The 18249-nt window shown below is 59.2% G+C and overlaps 11 protein-coding genes across 11 annotated transcripts; 4 read left to right on the top strand and 7 right to left on the bottom strand.

The window, feature by feature from the left end:
* Positions 1–5: 5 nt before the first annotated feature.
* Positions 6–965, bottom strand: ADE1 (phosphoribosylaminoimidazolesuccinocarboxamide synthase; the record flags this gene model as incomplete). Its single annotated transcript, XM_056205484.1, has 1 exon — positions 6–965. One exon carries the CDS (start codon positions 963–965, stop codon positions 6–8), a length of 960 nt encoding a protein of 319 aa, XP_056061459.1.
* Positions 966–1020: 55 nt separating this feature from the next.
* On the bottom strand, positions 1021–1795 carry MVES1_000626 (uncharacterized protein; the record flags this gene model as incomplete). Its single annotated transcript, XM_056205483.1, has 4 exons — positions 1021–1118; positions 1147–1174; positions 1222–1698; positions 1724–1795. The coding sequence occupies 4 exons, from the start codon at positions 1793–1795 to the stop codon at positions 1021–1023; spliced, it is 675 nt and encodes a 224-aa protein (XP_056061458.1).
* A 53-nt stretch (positions 1796–1848) lies between these two features.
* LAS1 (rRNA-processing protein las1) lies at positions 1849–3417 on the top strand (the record flags this gene model as incomplete). Its single annotated transcript, XM_056205482.1, has 1 exon — positions 1849–3417. The coding sequence occupies one exon, from the start codon at positions 1849–1851 to the stop codon at positions 3415–3417; it is 1569 nt and encodes a 522-aa protein (XP_056061457.1).
* Positions 3418–3424: 7 nt separating this feature from the next.
* MVES1_000624 (uncharacterized protein) lies at positions 3425–5473 on the bottom strand (the record flags this gene model as incomplete). Its single annotated transcript, XM_056205481.1, has 1 exon — positions 3425–5473. One exon carries the CDS (start codon positions 5471–5473, stop codon positions 3425–3427), a length of 2049 nt encoding a protein of 682 aa, XP_056061456.1.
* A 101-nt stretch (positions 5474–5574) lies between these two features.
* Positions 5575–8757, top strand: MVES1_000623 (uncharacterized protein; the record flags this gene model as incomplete). Its single annotated transcript, XM_056205480.1, has 5 exons — positions 5575–5652; positions 5681–5712; positions 5740–6142; positions 6169–6230; positions 6474–8757. 5 exons carry the CDS (start codon positions 5575–5577, stop codon positions 8755–8757), a joined length of 2859 nt encoding a protein of 952 aa, XP_056061455.1.
* Positions 8758–8769: 12 nt separating this feature from the next.
* Positions 8770–9973, bottom strand: MVES1_000622 (uncharacterized protein; the record flags this gene model as incomplete). Its single annotated transcript, XM_056205479.1, has 2 exons — positions 8770–9620; positions 9646–9973. The coding sequence occupies 2 exons, from the start codon at positions 9971–9973 to the stop codon at positions 8770–8772; spliced, it is 1179 nt and encodes a 392-aa protein (XP_056061454.1).
* Positions 9974–10083: 110 nt separating this feature from the next.
* MVES1_000621 (uncharacterized protein) lies at positions 10084–10953 on the bottom strand (the record flags this gene model as incomplete). Its single annotated transcript, XM_056205478.1, has 1 exon — positions 10084–10953. One exon carries the CDS (start codon positions 10951–10953, stop codon positions 10084–10086), a length of 870 nt encoding a protein of 289 aa, XP_056061453.1.
* Positions 10954–11002: 49 nt separating this feature from the next.
* On the top strand, positions 11003–12637 carry MVES1_000620 (phosphoacetylglucosamine mutase; the record flags this gene model as incomplete). The annotated part of the gene is made up of 1 exon (XM_056205477.1): positions 11003–12637. One exon carries the CDS (start codon positions 11003–11005, stop codon positions 12635–12637), a length of 1635 nt encoding a protein of 544 aa, XP_056061452.1.
* A 38-nt stretch (positions 12638–12675) lies between these two features.
* MVES1_000619 (uncharacterized protein) lies at positions 12676–14106 on the bottom strand (the record flags this gene model as incomplete). The annotated part of the gene is made up of 1 exon (XM_056205476.1): positions 12676–14106. One exon carries the CDS (start codon positions 14104–14106, stop codon positions 12676–12678), a length of 1431 nt encoding a protein of 476 aa, XP_056061451.1.
* Positions 14107–14182: 76 nt separating this feature from the next.
* TRP3 (anthranilate synthase / indole-3-glycerol phosphate synthase) lies at positions 14183–16519 on the top strand (the record flags this gene model as incomplete). The annotated part of the gene is made up of 1 exon (XM_056205475.1): positions 14183–16519. The coding sequence occupies one exon, from the start codon at positions 14183–14185 to the stop codon at positions 16517–16519; it is 2337 nt and encodes a 778-aa protein (XP_056061450.1).
* A 47-nt stretch (positions 16520–16566) lies between these two features.
* Positions 16567–18201, bottom strand: MVES1_000617 (RING-type E3 ubiquitin transferase; the record flags this gene model as incomplete). Its single annotated transcript, XM_056205474.1, has 3 exons — positions 16567–17981; positions 18008–18160; positions 18189–18201. The coding sequence occupies 3 exons, from the start codon at positions 18199–18201 to the stop codon at positions 16567–16569; spliced, it is 1581 nt and encodes a 526-aa protein (XP_056061449.1).
* Between the last annotated feature and the right edge of the window lie 48 nt (positions 18202–18249).

Here is an 18249-nt window from a genome sequence, read left to right as displayed (position 1 = left end):
ACTACCTACACAAAACGACGGCCTGTAATACGATCGTACGCCTCGGCATACTTTTCGTGTGTCTTGGCTACCACATCAGGAGGAAGCGTTACAAGCGTGCCGTGAAACGCAGCCTTGTCTAGCTTGGCGTGCTTCATCCAGTCGCGCACGTACTGCTTGTCAAAGCTTGCCTGTGCGCACCCGGGCGCGTAGTCGGCAGCGCTCCAGAAGCGCGATGAGTCGGGCGTGAGGACTTCGTCGACCAGGAGCAGCTCGCCGTTGTGGTGTTCGGCGTCTGCTGGCACAAGCCCAAACTCAAACTTGGTATCGGCGAGGATGATGCCGTGCTGGAGTGCGTGCTGAGCCGCTTTGCTGTATAAAGCGCACGCCGCATCGGCGATGCGCTTTGCAAGGTTGGCACCGAGCATCTCGGCGACGCGGTCGGGGTGGATGTTTTCGTCGTGGTCGCCTTGCGCTGCCTTGGTGCTTGGCGTAAAGAGGGGGCCGCCGGGGATCTTGTCGCTTTCTTGCAGTCCTTCAGGGAGCTTGATTCCATGCACCGTGCCGCTCCGCTGGTACTCTGCCCAGCCGCTGCCCGTGATGTAGCCACGCACGATCGCTTCAATGGGAATCACATTCGCGCGGCGCACAAGCATCGCACGGCCGTCGACTTGGGCGCGGACAGGCGCGAGCTTTTGCTGGAGATGCTGGGGAAATGCGTCCCAAGTCGCGGCAAGGACGTGTGACGGAAGCACAGTGGGCACTATCGTGTCGAACCAGTACGACGACATGCCGTGCAAGAGTCGGCCTTTGTCGGGGATCCCGTTTTGGAGCACGACGTCAAATGCAGAGATGCGGTCGGTCGCAATAAACAAGAGCGCGCCTGCAAATGCGCCATCAGCAATCTCGGCGTCGTACACGTCGCGCACTTTGCCTTTGGCGACAAGGGGAAGAGGCAAATCCGTTTGCGTCAACGCAGCGGCCATCGTAGGAAAGGAGGGCCTCCACATGACAAGCGTCGGTGGGTCTATCGCGCTACGTCTATGCCTTGCTTTTCGGCGTGCGCTCGGAGAAGAATGCGCGCCATTCCTGCTCGGTGAATGAGCTCGAGATGCTAGGCTCCACAACACCGTTCCACACTGGTATAAGTCGATCGCGGGTACGTACACGCAGTCGGCGTCACATGGATGCCGTTCTGGCGGCCGATTTTTACCTGGGGTAAGCAGTGCGCCGCACACCTACACAGTATTTCATCTCGGGCACAATCATGGACCCGTCATTTCCCTCGTCTGACACTCGCGTCCAGTGGCGCACGGCCTGCTCGACAGGCTGGCCGTTCAGCTGGAGCATGTCCTTGCCGCTGCTGGCAAACACCTGTCCGCAGAGCTGCGCAAGCTCGTCTCGCACCTGGTCCGCCGTCTTGGCACGGGCACGTGCCTCGTACCATTCCGGACTCGCCTTCATGAGCGCCTGCGAAAAGATCCAGAATGCGTTCGAGACCGGGTCGGCGAGCCTCTGCTCGTCTGGCACGCACAGACGCGCGACACTAAGTGCAGTCTCGTGCAGCAGCACAGACGAAGCATGCCACGGCTGCGGCACCGGGCGCACGACCACACGCACGTCGCCGTGAAACGCAGCGTGCTGGCCGAAGAGCAACGGGACGCCAAAGGCGTCAAAATTGGCTAGCATCTTGGCAGAAAAGGGGCACAGGTAGTCCACCTGGTATTAGCAATGGCATACACACATAAAGCTCAAGCACATTCGCCGCAGTGCGCGGACCGATCGACAACGCTTGCAATGCGGGGGGCAGCGCCATGGTGGACACGTGTTGCGGCCGTGCTCTGCCACGTGACGACGTCGCTTGGCAGCATGCGTCTTGCACGGCGCACGCCGTTTTATGGCCCCCCGCCAGAGGCACTCGCGCGCGTCCACGCGCTTTTTTTCGCACACGCAAACGATCCTGCAGCACAGAATGAAGCTTTGGAGATCGTGCGGATGTGGATGAACCGCGCGGCGTGCCCACAGGCGGTGGAAGCCACCGCACTGCTCGTGCAGAGCCACCTCCAAGACCGAGATGCGCGGCATGGCGACGGTGTACGTGCAATGTATGCGATGGCAATCGTGAGGTTCGTCAATTCTGTAGTGGATTCGTTCCAAACGGGAATGTACGCCCAGTCGATCAGCAGCATTGCCGAGCGGATTGGGATGCCGCAATGGCTGGTGCAAGTGCGGCATATGGCGACGCACGAGGACCTTCCGAGCATGAGTGTGTGCCGCGAAGCTTGTGCTCTTGCCCTTGCATGGCTAGACGCACACTACTGGCAGCCCACTTTGCACCCAGGCCACGATGCGCACACCGCACAAGATACCCAAGCAGAAACGGCCGCGCGCCAAGCCGCCGCTGCGAGCGCGGCGCAGTTGCTGCATGCATACCGCGTACACGCACAAGCGCTTGCAAAAGACAAGAGCTTGGCGATGCGTGGATCGCCGCCCTTGGCGCGGATCGTTGCCGAGGTGGAGCAGTGGGTCCGCGAAGAAGTCGCACGGCGCGCTGCTTTGCCCCAGGACGATGGTGCACTTTTTCGCCAGGGGGCACGCAACTACGAGGAAGACGGGGGGAAGCAGGATGTGGCAGAACTGTGCACGGCAGCCGTGCTTGCCCTCCTCGACACGCAGCTTCTCCTGCCCGGCGCGCTCTTTCCCGCCCGCAAAGAGCGCCGCGAACTGCGCACGGAAGTAAGCGCACCGCTTCTTCAGGAACACATCGAATTATGGGATCCATTGCTGTGTGCGCTGCAGACAGCCTTTCCCATCTTTTTGCCTTTGCTCCTCCAGGTGCTCGCCCAGACTGCTGCCGGCGCCAAGCGCGAAAGTGCGCATGTAGCGCAGCACTGGCTAGCGTATTTTGCCATGAATCCTGCGTACGCGGCCATGTCTACTCCTCCCTCCATTCCGCGCTGGCGCCATGCGGTGAATGCCGAGATGCTTCGGCACGCGCCGCACGAGGCCGACGTCATTTCTGGCGAGACGGCGCCGCCCACCACCCTATCTCGACTCGTGCTCCAGTACTGCCTCGAGGCGCCATCTACGACGACATGCGCGCTTGCCCAGGAGATTGCACACGGCACGCCCGTTGCCGCGCGTGTCGCACGTCTCATTGCACTGCACAATGCACCGAGCACAGACGACCAGGATGCGGATACACTCCTGGATGCCATGGAAGCGCGCGCTGCTTTTCTGCACGGTGCGCCGCACCACACGCCCAGCTCGCCGCACCCAGAGCCCAGCGCGCCGCACCCAGAGCCCAGCGCGCCGCACCCAGAGCCCAGCGGGCCTACTGCCTTGCGCGGATGGGCGTGGGCGGGCGCTGCATGGCACCCTACGCCGATTGGATGCCTCCAAGGCGAACTACTGCCTCTTTTTGTACATGATTCCTAGGATACATCTATAGCACGCACAATGTCCATGCCCCATCGTCGGCCAGCTCATGCGCGCCTGCAGACTCGCCGAGCCCCACATGTAGTTTCTTGAGCGCATTCGCCGCGCCATGATCGCCAGCAGCGCGCACGACTGCAACCAGATCGTGGCACGCAATCGTACGGCCGGAATGGTATATACTTCCGTCGATGCCCCGGACAAACAAGAGGGGAAGCATACATTGCGATATGCGCCTATCCTGTGTGCCGAGCATTGCCTTGAGCTTGGGCAGCTCGATCAGGACATCGGTTTCGTGCGTGTCTTGCGTGGCTGTGGCGACAAATGGCAAAGGACCGAGCGGCCCTAGCCAGATCTGCATGGTTTCGAGCTTGGTATCTGTACGTGACGCAGAAAGCATCGCTGCTGGCGACTGCAGTGCATCGTCTCTCGAAGAATAGTAAAAGTTTTGCACTGACATGGCGAGCTCGTGTGTGGTCGTCTCGTAAAACGGCATCCTGGTAACGATGGGAAAAGGTGTGAGTGGGAGCCCCATGTACGGTGGCGCGCTCGGCACATGCAGCATGTCGAGGTCAATGAAGGAGTACTCAAAGTGGGAGATGCCGACCAGCGTCCAGCAAAATGCGTCGAGCGCTTCGTCCACCAGCAAGGGCTGCGGCCCATTGTCTTGGTGCCATGTTGCGGGCCGGGAAGGAGCATAGTTCAGGGGAAGCGATCGTGCGTCGTCGGCATGGCCCAGGACGCCAAAGCCAGCGGTGGGGGGCATCGGCGCGCCGGCACATAAGTAGCTCCGCGGCGTACATGCATCTACTTTGCGATCGCCGGTGCACCGCATCAGCGCAATTTTTTGCATCTGGTTCACCGCGCCAAACGCATACACCTCGTCTGCATTTTCCGGCGCATGCGTCGCGTCACCAAAAGGGGGGATAATGCAGCCCCGGTCGACCTTGCAAACGAGTAGCGGATCGGTCGCTGCACCCGACACGGAGTCCATGAACAAGATCGTGGCGCCATACGCTAGTACATGGTCCTCAGTATCGCGCGATGCCTGTGAGGGCCGCTCCAGGACCACAAGCGTAAAGGCAGTCCATGCACGGCTCTGGGCAGAGAGCTGTCCGTCCTGCGCACATAAATACTTGGTGCGGTACGTCTGTGAATTGATCCGGTTGAATAGCGAGACTTGTGTGCTTGTAGAGATGTGTGCAGAGACGCTCCGGGCCTTGGCTGTTTTTTTCGACGGCTTGGAAATGATGCCAATCGGCGCAGATGCAAAGCTCGCCCAGCACGCAGACTCCAAAAGACGCGCAGTGCGTGTATCTGCATCGTCGCTGAGCCGCGCGCGTTTAGCATCGCGCGCGGGCCCCTTGTCGTCCGACGCAAGCAGATGGAGGAGAAGGCGGAAGCTTTTTGCTTTGCCCGTGCCCGTGACGTGCAGCTCCGTAAAGCGCGCCTGGTGCGCCTCGTCCAGGACCGCGAGCTGCTCGCCGGACAGATGGTCGCCCTCTTCGCCTTGGACTTGCACAAAGAGGCTGGGCGGAATCGTCTCAGCATGCCGCAGCCGCCCATGAATGTGCACCGCGGGCGGAGGGCACAGAAACCGTTTTTCGGACCCGTAGGATTTCTGCGCGACAGATGCATGCAAGCACCGAACGGTGGTCATAGGCGTGCAGGTTGCCTGCTGCTCCTGTCGCATATACTCGCGGATTGCGTCGCGTACGTGCGTTTGTTGCTCTGCGCAAGTCCAGCGGTGCACCTGCCGCCTTCGTTCGTAGTTATGTTTTCCCGCCGAACCACTCCACGTTTCCGGAGCAAGCTGCAAATGCTCCTTAAGACTTGCCATAAACTTTTCGAGGCTTGCAGCGGTGGTGGAATCGAGTTCCACATCGCAGTTTTGTGGGTTTGCGCGGCGCGCAGCGTCGTTCGCGGCGAGCTCGCCGCCAAGCAGCTTGGCCGTGAGCTCATTCATATACTTTGACGCTGCAATTTCGGCATCGCGGCCTTCGGCGACTGCGTCATCCAAAGGTTCAGCCTCCAGTCCGTGCTTTGGCAATCCACTCATTGCGACCGCATCGCGCGTGGCGGAAAACATGGCATTGGCACAAGCGCGAATTTTTGGCGGCCGAGCCTGCGGTGGCCTCCACACGACGACGACGACGACGGATGGACGAGGGCGAGGAGCAAAAAGGTGCTGTGGGACGCCACGGCATGGCGTTTTGTGTGGTGTGTGCGAGTAATCAGGTATGTGTGCTTTACTAGCTAATGCCAGAATCGTTCCATGTTTGCGCACAACGCACTGCAGTACGTTGCATCGCGCGCTCACAACAGGCAGGCAGGATTGTTTGTCACATCAGCAGGCACGGGCTCTGCTGTGCGATTGCCAGGCTCGGCGATTGACAAACCGAATATTTACACGTTTGGCACATTGTACGATGATATGTACCAGGACCTGTACAGAAAAGATCCAAAACTTTACGAGGCGAATGGCTTGCTCTCGATGCTGGATCGCAACCGGCGGATCAAACCTGCACCGGAAAGATGGCACGATGTGCGTCGCGTATCGGACGTGGTCATTACGTGCGAGGAGCGGTGCTTTGATAGCGTGTGCGAGGATCTGTTGAGTCGGCGCTCGGAGCTTAGTCGCGCGGTGCATGTAATCAATGTGGACATTAAGGATAATCACGAAGAGGCGGAGATGGCCTCGCATGCAATTTTGGATCTCGCAACCAGAGTATGTAGCTACTGTACTGACCACAGCTGGACAAGGCGAACGACGTGGACGAGGAGATCGATGGGATCCTCGAGGAGCTGCAACAGCGGTACCCATATCCGTTGCTACATACAGTCGCATTCTATTGATCGCGTATGCATTTCATCGTGTCCCGCGCTGCATCCCGTACGCGCGCCCGCATCTGCACTGCTTTTGCGCGCCTGTGCCTTGCCCGCCGTAGACCTCCACTTTCGCGCCCTTGTCTGCCGTAGACCTCCACTTTTTCGCGCACCGTCATTCGTGCACACGTTCTAGGCCGCTTTCTCCGATACCCTCTCGCCACGCGGCCGAGTATGACGAATGCCATACCCAAAGAGCGCCATGCCTTCCTAAGCGCGCCATTGTACGCATTTGATTTGCCTGCCGGTCTTGTGCCGAACGTACACATCCGCAGCACCGAAGACGAGGCGTACGGCGAAGTGCATGCAAACGACAAGGCCGACTCAGGTGAGCGTGTTGCCACAGGCACAAGCCGCGCAGGATTTGCGCCTGCATGCACTTTGTGCCCTGGCAGTGTGCCATTTCCTAGCCTCTGCGAGCAGCGCGCGCATTTCCGGAGCCTGTGGCACAGGTACAATCTCGTTTTGAAACAGCGCGGCGCCAACCCACCGAGCGCGCCTGGCGCGCTGCATTTTGTCACACACGCCGAGCTCGACACACTCGCCGCGGACGCCGAGGCCGACATGGAGGCTGCGGAAAAAGAGGATGAGGAGGTCGATACGCTTTCCGCTTTGATTGCGCGCTTGCAAGTGAACGCGGCGCCTGACGCAGACGACCACAGCACCTCGGCAAAAAACGTGTACGATGCACTGCGCTCTCCTTTGGTATGGTTCGAGAGCAAGCCAGACGCCGCGCCCGAGATGCGCCTCGCCAATACGCAGCTTGGTATCTACCGCGATGTTCTGCTCGCGAGTGGCGGACTGCGAGAGCACGCCTCGGCGCTCTCTGCGCTCGCGACCTTGCAGACCCCCCCTATCACATGCCGCCCCGTCAAAGGCGGCTGGACAGGCAAGCATTTACAAGGCACACGCGGCGTCGGCCGTGCGATCCAAATGCAAGTACTCGACGGCGACGGACTGTTGCCCAATCTGGACCATGGCGATCTGTACGACCTTTCGGATACGGACGAGTCGAGTGCTTCAGACACAAGTGCGGACGACGAGGCGCCTGCGGAGCATGCACCGGCCCAGACCCTACCTCCGCTGCGGCTATGGACGTTTATTATGCAAGGCGGCGGCCACTTTGCCGCGGCTGTCGTGGCACTCAACATATATTCTCCCCAGCGCTCCGAGCGTGCGCGCGCGAAAGGAAGCCGCGTAGAACGCGGAATTGTCGTGCTTGCACACAAGACCTTCCACCGATATACGACGCGGCGCAAGCAGGGAGGCGCACAATCAGCGCAAGACGCCTCGGGGAAGCACGCAAAGAGCGCAGGCGCGAACCTGCGTCGCTACGGCGAAGCACAACTGCGCCACGATATCCATTCGCTGCTTGGGCGTCCTGGATGGCGCGCACTCATTGCAAAATCCGAGCAGGTATGGGTGCGCACAAGCATGCGCGCCGCAAATGGCGTTCTCTGGCACTGGCCAGGGAGCCAAACCAGCCCTTTGGACGCGCCCTACAGAGACCGCAAGCTCAGCCACATTCCAATTCCCACAAAGCGCCCGACCCTCGGCGAGATTATGCGCTGTTTCTTTGAGCTGACGCGCGTAAAGGTTGCGCATCTGACTCCAGAGCAACTCGCGGCGCAGGACGATGCAGAGCGCGAAGCAATTGCGCGTGCCTTGCGTGCCGATGCAGCAGGGCACTTGCCGCCGCCGCCGCCGCCCACAACGCGCCCGCGGAAAAGCAAGCCAGATCGCGTAGAAGCAAAGCGGCACGAGCGCTGGGAACGTCTCGTTGCCATGGTTCGCAAAGGGAAACTTGATACCCTTGCGCAGTTCCTTGCACGGCACGAAGAGGATTTGCTCGTCGCGCCCGACGGGCGTGCAGCGATCGATGCGCCGCTCCCAGACTGGTGGCAGCGCGCAAACAAGCACGCCAAGCCCGTCCCCGGCACGCTCCTCCAGCTTGCCGCTGCCGCCGACCAGCCCGAGATTGTGCAGTATCTGTTAGTAGAGCGCCGTGCAGACCCCACCTTGCCTGTGCCGCAAAATGACGATACTAGCAAAGCGGCGCTGCGCACCGCATACGATTTGTGCGGAACAAAAGCGTCACGCGCCGTCTTCCGTCGCCTCATGGCCGAACAGCCGTTTTGGTGGGACTGGGGTGGAATGGAGCAAGGCGGCGCTCGTGTGCCCTCGGCCTTGACCCCTGCAATGCAAGAGGCGCAAGCGTCCAAGACACGCTCGCGGCGCAATGCCATGCGCGAGAAAATGCGCGAGCGCGACGAAGCTAAAGCACCCTCTGTTCCCGAGCCTGCGCCTGCACCTGCGCCTGCCTTGCCTTGGCACGCGACACAAAAACCCGGCGCAAGCGTGTCGGATGCGGGCCTCTCGGAAGAGGTCAAGATGCGCATCGAGCGCGAAAAGCGCGCACGCGCGGCAGAAGCACGAATTCAGGCGTTGCGCAAGTAGTTGTATACCTATCTAGTCTGTGCCCATCCGTGCAGCGTCCAGCTGTACAGACCCAACCATGGCAGTCTCCGAGAGGCGCGCGGCCGCATGGTCGAGCTGGTGGAGCAAAAGCATGCTTTCCAGGCGGTTCGGCTCTGCAGGAATCTTAAACAGTTTGTGTACGTCGTCGATTGGCAAGGCCGCAAGGCCCGCTGCCACGCGCGATGCATTTTCGGCCTTGCGGCGGGTGACGTATGCGTCGGCACGCGCCTTTTCACGCGCGACCTGGCGAGATTGGTAGCCCACGTTGCCGGCCTCTGCCGCGCAGTTCTCGAGGGTGTCGAGGGTGGTCTCCATGCTCGAAACCAGGACGGGCTCGAGGGCAAGATTGAGGTCCATATAGCTGGGAGGAACGTGCGCGGAGGGCGGCGCAAGCAAGCTCTCTTTGCTCGTCTGCGGCACGAGGCGCGGCACTGGCGTGTTTTCGGTGGTGAGTGTAGAGATAAAAGCGTCCAGCAGTGCCGAATTGCGCATCTGAATCGGGATCTCAATGAGGATGTTGGAGAAGGTGAGGCGGTAATCGATTAAGCTCTGCACCTGGAATTTTGTCTTGCGGTATGCATCCACAAATGCTGGAGAAAGGCGGTACGCCTTGACAGTTGTATTTCCCTGTGCAAGCTGTGCATAGTCGAGCACGACAAGCACGGCCTTGCCCCAGCCCTGATTGCCTTCGCGCTCCATGAGGGCAGAAAGCATGTTGAGGCCGTCCACGACGGCAGAGTTAAGAAACGTGCCGACAAAGCACCCCTGGTAAAGTCCGACAGAGTTCACATCTGCGCTCACCTGACGCAAAAGCCGCAGCATCTCGGTCATGTATTGCATCGCTACGGTTAGTTGGGCAAAACGTACCTGTTCTGGTGCTGCGTTCCTCCTCATCGCCGCGCTCGCTGCGTGCGTTCGGCAGTCCAAACACGTTGGACACTTCTAATGTGCCGCCGACATCAACACCAAGCAATGTGCCCCACGCGTTCGTGCCGTTGCTCGCGTGGTTGTCTTTGCAGTGCTTTACAAGCTTCATCAGCACCATGCCGTCAATTTGCACCTCGGTGATGACTTCCGAGTCAAGCTTCATAGCCTCCCTATCCAGCTCCTTCATTGCCGCTGCATCTTCTTCGGTGATCTCCTCGTGCACCTCTTCAGGGCGCGCGACTGCAGCCACACTGCTCATTTGGCTCATTGTCGCGAAGAGCGGCCGCGCCGCTTCTTTTTCGACGCAAAGATATCACGTGATCACGTCTGTGCGTGGTGCCATGCCATTACCTATGTGTGCTACTGCGCTGTGTTTATCTAGTCGCGCTTCGGATACCCTTGTGTGTTTGCGTACGGAAGATCAGTACTTGTGTCTCTGATCTCCATGTATTTTTCGTTGCCGTTCCAGTACAGGGCGACTTGCACGGCAATCACTGCATTAAACACGGTTGCAAGCGCGAATCCCCAAAAGAGCAGGCGGTCATTGGTTTCGGTCAGGGTGGTAAACACGCGTGCCAGTGTCCCGAGCAGCTGCGCAAATACGACCAGCACGCTTAACTGCCCCGTCGCTTTGTCGCGGTGCAGTTCCAGCATCTGGGGAACTTTTGACGCGAGCGACACGGGAATCGTGAATGCTTGCAATGTCTTGAGCAGTGGCGGCGGCACGGCATGCTCGGACGCCAGCGCCAGCGAGCATACCACCATGAGAAAAGCACCGACTGCGACGTAGAACGCATTTGTCGATATCCCATATGAATGGCAAAGTATTGTGATTCTGCGCACGTACGAGTCCATGGGCGAGTACGCAATAATCAGCAGCGTAATGACCATGTTTTGCACCGTCAAACTCGCATTCTCACCGTATGTGCTGAGAGGAATGCGCAGGCGGATAGCGTACGCAAGACTAATGGTATAGGCGACGACCTCCAGAATATACATGGCCAAGCTGATCCCTGTCGCACTGCGTGCACGCACAATTTTGTAGATTTGCGGAAACTTGATGATGCTGCCGAAAACAACAATCCCGAGCCCAAGTCCTTTGGATAGGCCAAGGCGCAGGCACGCCACATCACTCCAGTCCACATTCCACACAAGAAGTTTATAGCAGCGCTCACCCAGCAGGTACGATGCCAGGTCCTGCACGAACCACGGCATCGAGCGCGTCACTCGCTGCAAAAGGGCCTGCATCGCGGTGGGGAGGGGAGGTGGAGGCACTGTGCACGTGCCTTCTTCCACCATGCCGCCTGTGCACGCCCTCCCAGTTGAAGCCATTGTACGTGCGTTGGCAGCGCATCCCAAGAGTGCAGCGCATATTGTGTATGGCACTGCTGGATTCAGGACCAAGGCTGCGCTCTTGGACAGCACCTGTTTCCGCATTGGACTGATCGGAGCGCTTCGAAGCAAAGCTTTGGACGGCAAGGTCGTCGGCCTCATGGTCACTGCGAGCCATAACCCCGAGCCCGACAACGGAGTTAAGATTGTAGATGCGCGTGGGGAGATGCTGGATGCTGCATGGGAGCCAGTCTGCACGCGCATTGCGAATGCTGCGACTGCCGAAGAGCTCGTGCAGGAACTGCAGCACGTAGTCGACGCATTTCAGATTGACCTCTCTGTTCCTGCGCGTGTAGTATACGCATGGGACACGCGCCCTTCGAGTCCAAGCCTTGTAAGGGCAATTGTGGATGGTATGGATGCGATCGGTGCCGAAAAGATGGACGGCGGTCTGCTCACGACGCCCCAACTACACTATTTGGTCTTTGCGTACAACACCGCAGGCACGCCCGATGCCTACGGCGAGCCGACCGAAGAAGGTTACTACCATAAACTCGGCGATGCGTATCTGTCTGCGACGCAAAACAAGCCTGCGCCCGTGACGCTCGTCGTGGACTGCGCCAACGGGGTGGGCGCAAAGTCGCTGCAAGGCCTGGAAAAAGTAGTGCCGCACGACCGCTTGCCACTCCAGCTGCTGCGCACGGAGATGAAAGCGCCGGGTGCGCTGAACAATGGGTGCGGGGCCGACTTTGTCAAGACGAACCAAAAACTCCCGGCCGGCTACGACCAGGAGAGCCATGTGCAACAAAACACGCTGCTGTGTTCCTTTGACGGCGATGCGGACCGCATTGTGTTTTACTACTTAACGGGGCCGCCCGAAAAGAGTGAAAACTTTCACCTACTCGACGGCGATCGAATTGCAGCGCTTGCAGCCGACTACCTCTCGGAGCTGGTCGAGCAATCGGGCCTGGACGTGCAGCTCGGCTGTGTCCAGACGGCGTACGCAAATGGATCTTCCACTTTGTACTTGGAAAAGCGCGTTCCTGTAGCTTTCACGCCGACTGGCGTGAAGCATTTGCACCACGAAGCGGAAAAGTATGATATTGGGATCTACTTTGAGGCAAACGGCCACGGCACTGTCCTCTTTTCCAAGCGTGCCATGCAGGCGATTCGCGATGCAAAGCCAAGCACTCCCGCGGCGCACGCAGCGGTACAACAGCTTGCTGGTCTTGCCGCTGTCATCAATCAAACGGTCGGCGATGCGGTGTCGGACATGCTCATGGTCCTCGTTATTCTTGCCGCCCGTCAGTGGGGTCCTGTCGAATGGGACGCATTGTACACCGACTTGCCCAACCGGCTGTGCAAGGTGCAGGTCTCTGACCGTACCCAGTTCAAGACGACAGACGCAGAGCGCCGCTTGACGAGTCCCGCTGGGATGCAGGCACAGATCGATGCGTTGGTCGCCCAGTACCCCCTGGGCCGCTCGTTTGTGCGCCCAAGCGGAACTGAAGATGTGGTGCGTGTCTATGCGGAGGCAGCCAAGGCCGAGGATGTCGCGGCGCTGGCCAAGCAGGTGACTGCGCTTGTGGAAACGGCATAAACCATGTGCAGGCTGTCTCTACCAAATGCCCTACATCCTCAGGCACTCCCGATCGCAAAAGCGACCGAAGGGCCGCCTTCGTTATACTGCATTTTAGAGATAAAGTTTCTCCCGGAATAGTCGCTAAACACAAGCTTTGCATAGATCGTCGCGCCGAGTAACGGAGCCAAATCCAGCCTGTCCTTGAACTCGACAAAGTAGTCTGGCACCTTGTGTGCACGGATCGTACGTGCTTGGACGGGGTTCGGCTCGCCAACCAACTGTGCCACCTCGGTAGGGTCGTTTGCGACAAACACCGAGAATGCGCGGCACAGCTCGGGAATCAGCCCCTGCGCCCTGGTGGCGATGCCGGTAAAGATCAAGTTATCCCAGAGCAACGCGCGGCGCCCCATGGGCTGCACAAGGCGTGTTGCTTGGTACACAGCCTCTGGAATCGACACACACGGCGGCTCGCCGCCAATTTCCTGTGCATGCAGTGCGCTCTTCACGCAAGGAGGCGAGGGAATGTCCAGCGTGACGCGCGCAAGGAGCTGTGGACGGAGTAATGGCTCATAGAACCGTGTGCGCACGTTGCCTACAGGTACTTGAATGCCGCGGAAAGGAACGTGGACGAAATCTTTTGTCTTGCTCGGCGGCGCACTGCTTTGCTTGTTGTTTTTGTGCGCTTCAATCACATCTCGCTCGCGCCCTTGCACCAGCGCAGCAGCCACGTCAAACGTCCCTTCATCGTACTCTTCACCATCTTGCACCATGTCTGCATCCACGTACACATACCCCTCTTTCACCAATGTCTGCGCAAATGCGTACACAACCGCGTCCAGGTGTGCATTCGTGGCAAGCGGTCGGAGTGCGTTGACTACCGCTTCATCCTGCGATAGGAGGTATGCCAGCCACCACGTGCAGTGCACGATACCAATCCTAGAGAGCACCGCTGCGGTGGGCACCACAGCGCAGTCCAAGACTGGCACGGCGCTCGATTCTTCGAGACCGATATCAATGACAATCGCGTTCAGAACCCCAACCGCGTACGCAACAAGCAGTGGTACTTCGGAAATGCAAAGCGCCGGGGTGTTAAAGTGCTCGAAAAAGATTTGCGCCGTGTTCTCAAACGCGTCGCGGGAAATGGGCGTAGGAAGCGCGACCATGGTAAAGAGTGTATTGTTTTCCAGCTCAATATGCAGTAGATCCACAAGAATATGGCGCCACAGCGCGGCAAGCGCATCCCAATCCTGTACATCACCGTCCAGAAAAGGGTAAATCACGTCGATTGCTTCGTCCGCTGCCACGGCCTTGTCCAGCGCGTCGCCAAAAATATACGCGCCGCGCTCCGCATTGTCAGCGGCGCTTCGACGCCCAACGCGCGTGGATATATCTACTTCTGGCCGCTGAAACGGCTCTTGAATGCCAACGCGTGCAACTATCCGCTGCGCATCGTGCACCACCAACAAAGTGTTTGCTTCACGGGACATGACTGCAAGCGCCAAGAAGCGTCGGTCATCTGCACGTGATTTGAGTCATGCAGGCGCGCGCAGCGTCTTCTTCGGCATGGCGTCCCTCGAAGAAGGCGAAGATGGGCGTATTGTTATCCCTGGTCGGGACAGTTCCGAGCAAGGGGTCACAGTATTGATCGACAACTATGATAGCTTCACATTTAACGTCGCGCAGTACCTTGTCGAGCTTGGCGCCAACGTCGTTATTTTCCGGAACGACAGAGTCACGCTCGAAACGCTCGATGCCTTGCAGCCCGTCAACTTGGTTATTAGCCCCGGACCTGGCCATCCAATGACCGATTCAGGGATTTCTATCCATGCGATACGCCATTTTGGCGGCAAGATACCCATCATGGGAATCTGTATGGGTCTGCAGTGTATGATTGCCGGCGCCGGCGGCATTGTCGAATACGCCGGCGAGGTATTCCATGGAAAGACGAGCGAAGTGACTCACGATATGCGCGGGCTCTTTAGCGGGATGCCCAAAGCGCCCTTCACTGCCACGCGATACCACAGTCTCGCAGCGAACATCAAGGCAATGCCGCACGACTACGTGGAAACGTCGCATGTGGAAAGTGGCGTGATTATGGGCGTGCGGCACAAGACGTACACGATCGAGTCTGTGCAGTACCACCCCGAAAGTATCATTAGCGAGCACGGCAAGACGCTCTTTGCCAACTTTTTGTCGTGGCGCGGCGGCACCTGGGCCGAGAATCCCATTGCAAACGTTGCCGTGCAGGCAGCGCCGCACGCCCGGGAAACGATATTAGAGCGCATTTACAAGCAGCGTACCCTTGATGTGCAAGAGGCACGCAAGCTGCCTGGCCGTTCCATGGACGACCTCGAGCGATGCTTGGCGCTGCAGCTCGATCCGCCCCAGATTGCCTTCCCCGAGCGTCTGATGCGCGGAACAAATGGCTCGGTCGGTGTGATGGCCGAGCTCAAGCGTGCGAGCCCAAGCAAAGGTGATATCGACGTGAGTGCCATTGCGGGCGCACAAGCGCTCGCATACGCGCGAAGCGGTGCCAACGTGATCAGCGTACTCACCGAGCCGCACTGGTTCAAAGGCTCGTTGGAGGATATGGCCCTTGCTCGCCAAGCGGTTGCGCACTTTCCCAACCGCCCTGCGATTTTGCGCAAAGAGTTTATTGTGGACGAGTACCAGATCGCAGAAGCGCGTCTCCACGGCGCGGATACTGTTTTGCTTATTGTCGCGATGCTCGACGACGGCAAACTGCGGGCGCTGTACGAGTATGCAATGCGGCTTGGGATGGACCCGCTTGTCGAGGTGAATACCGACGCGGAAATGCAGCGCGCCTTGGTGTTGCGACCACGTGTGATTGGCGTTAACAACCGCAACTTGCACACGTTTGACGTTGACATGAACAACACGTCCAAGCTCGCCAAGGCGGCGCTCGAGCAAGGCACGATTCTTGCCGCGCTCAGCGGCATTCAAAGCAGAGCCGATGTGGAAGAGTACGAGGCGAACGGCGTACACGCTGTGCTTGTCGGTGAGGCGCTGATGCGTGCAAACGACAAGCGCTTGTTCATTGCCACGCTTCAGGGCCGCACATTGGCGCTGCAGCCGCAGCCACGCCGTTTGGCGAAAGTGTGCGGCCTGAAGACGGTGGAAGCAGCGCTCAAAGCGGCCAAGCACGGCGCAGATATGCTCGGTATAATCCTCGCGAAAGGGACGCGGCGCAGCGTCACCATGGACCAAGCGGCATCGATTGTAGCCGCAGTGCATGCAAGTGCTCCGCGCGTACAGACCAAGCTCGAAGCGCCGCCGCCCAACCTGGCGCCTGCAGATTGGTTTGCATGGCACGCGACACAACTTGCCGACGCTGCGAGCAAGCGCCCGCTGCTCATCGGCGTCTTCCGCAACCAGCCGCTTGAGGAAATAGTAGAGACCGCAAGTGTGCTTCGCTTGGACGGTGTTCAGATCCACGGACGGATGGAGCCCCTCGAGTGGGCGCGGTTCCTTCCGGGCGTGTTTGTCTTGCGCGTCTTCCATGTGCCTGCACACATGGACCGCTACGTCCGCGGCGAGCACCGCGCGCTCGACGAGGCGACAAGGCCCGGGCAGCACCACATTATCCTGCTCGATACGCTAGGCAAGACGAGTGCCTCGGACGGAGGATCGGGCACCACGTTTGACTGGCACGTTGCTCGCCAGTTGGCCGAGGATGATCCCGTCGCTGCGTATGAACACACAGCATCCCGGCCTATGCTGCCCTTTATCCTTGCCGGCGGACTCACACCGGCAAATGTGCAACAGGCCCTGGAGGTATCGGGCGCTTTTGGCGTCGACTCGAGCTCTGGCGTGGAGAGCGATGGGGAGAAGGATTTGCACAAAATCGGCAAGTACCTCGTGCATGCAAAGGCTACATAGACCATAGTTACAAAACACGTACTGCTAGAGGATAAGGCAATATGCGTCTACAAATCGTGCGTGCCAAAAAAGCGCACCGTGCGGTCCAACGAACTTGCGGCTAGAGACCCGTCGAGCGGATTCCATTGCACGCTGGTGAACGGCGCGCTGTTTTGGTCCAAGGTGCATGCGTGTGCAAGCGATTTTCCTGCAAAGACGCGCAGGTCGCGGCCGGCGACGGCAAGCAACTGTGCGGTGGGATCGTAGCGCAGCTGGGAAATGGAATCCGCACCGTCCTCGGTGTATACCTGCACGGTGCGTGCCACGTCTAGCTTGCGCAAATCCCACACTTTCACGTCGCCAGAAGCACGCGAGGCTGCGGCCAAGAGGTAGCCGTTGGGAGAAAAGTGCAGCGCGTGCACCGCGCCAGGATTTCCGCGGAATACGGCGCTCTGTTTGCCGTGCTTTACGTCCCAGACCCTCACTGCACCGTCTGCGGTGCCGGTCGCTGCAAGCTGTCCGTCGGGGTGAAATGCAAACGATTCATACGTGTATCCACCCAAGCCGTCCGCGCTCTCTTCGTCTGCCGACGGCGCGGTGATGTGCAGCAAACGCTCTCCCGAATCAAGTGCGTGGATCGCCCAGGACCCGTCCCGGCTCGCACTGCCCACGAGCTGATCTGTCGGGTGAATATCGACGCCCGTCACCTCGGCAGTGTAGCCCTTGAGGATATGTGCACTGACATACCCCCCTTGGTCCTTTGCGCGCCAAACGCGCACATTCTTGTCCATGCTTCCGCTCACGGCGTAGCTGGGCATGGGCACATCGAGCGCAGCAGCGCCTACGCAGGGGTTTGCGCGCCCAGAAAATGCAGCACAGGTGACTGCTTTGGTGTGGCCGGTGAGCTTGGAAAGGACCTTTTCTGAGGCGCGATCAAGCACCAAGAGAGTCTTGTCTTTTCCACCCGTAAGCAGCAGCGCACCGTTCGCACTGATGTCGAGCGCAGTTACACCCGGCGCACTCGCGCCGTGGAGTGAAGAAAGCGCGCTTTGTTCGTGCAGATCGCCCGCGGCGTCGGCCGTCGTGTATCCCTCCGGCGCGCCGCGCTTGATCCGCGCACGGCGCTCGCCAGAAAGAGAAGATGCCTTCTCGTCAATACTTGCCACGATCGCGTCTGGGAGTGCGGCGCTGGGAGCAGTCGGCATGTCTACATCTGCCGTCTCTGCAGCGGGCAAGCCCAGCGAGGTATGAACGTTTGCAAGCGCATCGCGCGCTTCATCGCGCTCCTTGATGAGACGTGCAATAACTCGCATGCTAGCATCGTTCGTATACAGTGCGTGTGCCAAGTCCTGGCGCACTGCATCGTACTGCTTCTTTAATGCAAGCGTCTCAAATACCATGGCATCGTACTCATTCTGGAGCGCCATCATGAGCGACGGCACGGACGAGTGCATTGGCGACCGTGGGAATGCGGTATTCGGCGCTGGTGTGAGTAGTGCAGCAACATACACGTCTTCAGCGGCACGAGATCATCGATGCGCAGTTCCTCGGCGGTGATGGGATCCTTGCCATTCTCGTCAATGTAGCGTTCAATAAGCCGCTTTTCATACACATGCCCGCTCTTTATCGAAACGACAGGTTCTTTCGGTGCCTCGCCCGAGACTATGGTCAGTTTTCCCGGCGTACGCACTTGCACAGAACATGAGGGGCGACGGTGCGACGCGGCAAGCAGAGAGAGTATCACGTGATCC

Source organism: Malassezia vespertilionis, chromosome 1 (genome assembly GCF_029542925.1).
Source record: "Malassezia vespertilionis chromosome 1, complete sequence".
In the NCBI taxonomy this organism is placed as follows: domain Eukaryota; kingdom Fungi; phylum Basidiomycota; class Malasseziomycetes; order Malasseziales; family Malasseziaceae; genus Malassezia; species Malassezia vespertilionis.
This window is presented reverse-complemented; position numbering and strand designations above follow the sequence as displayed.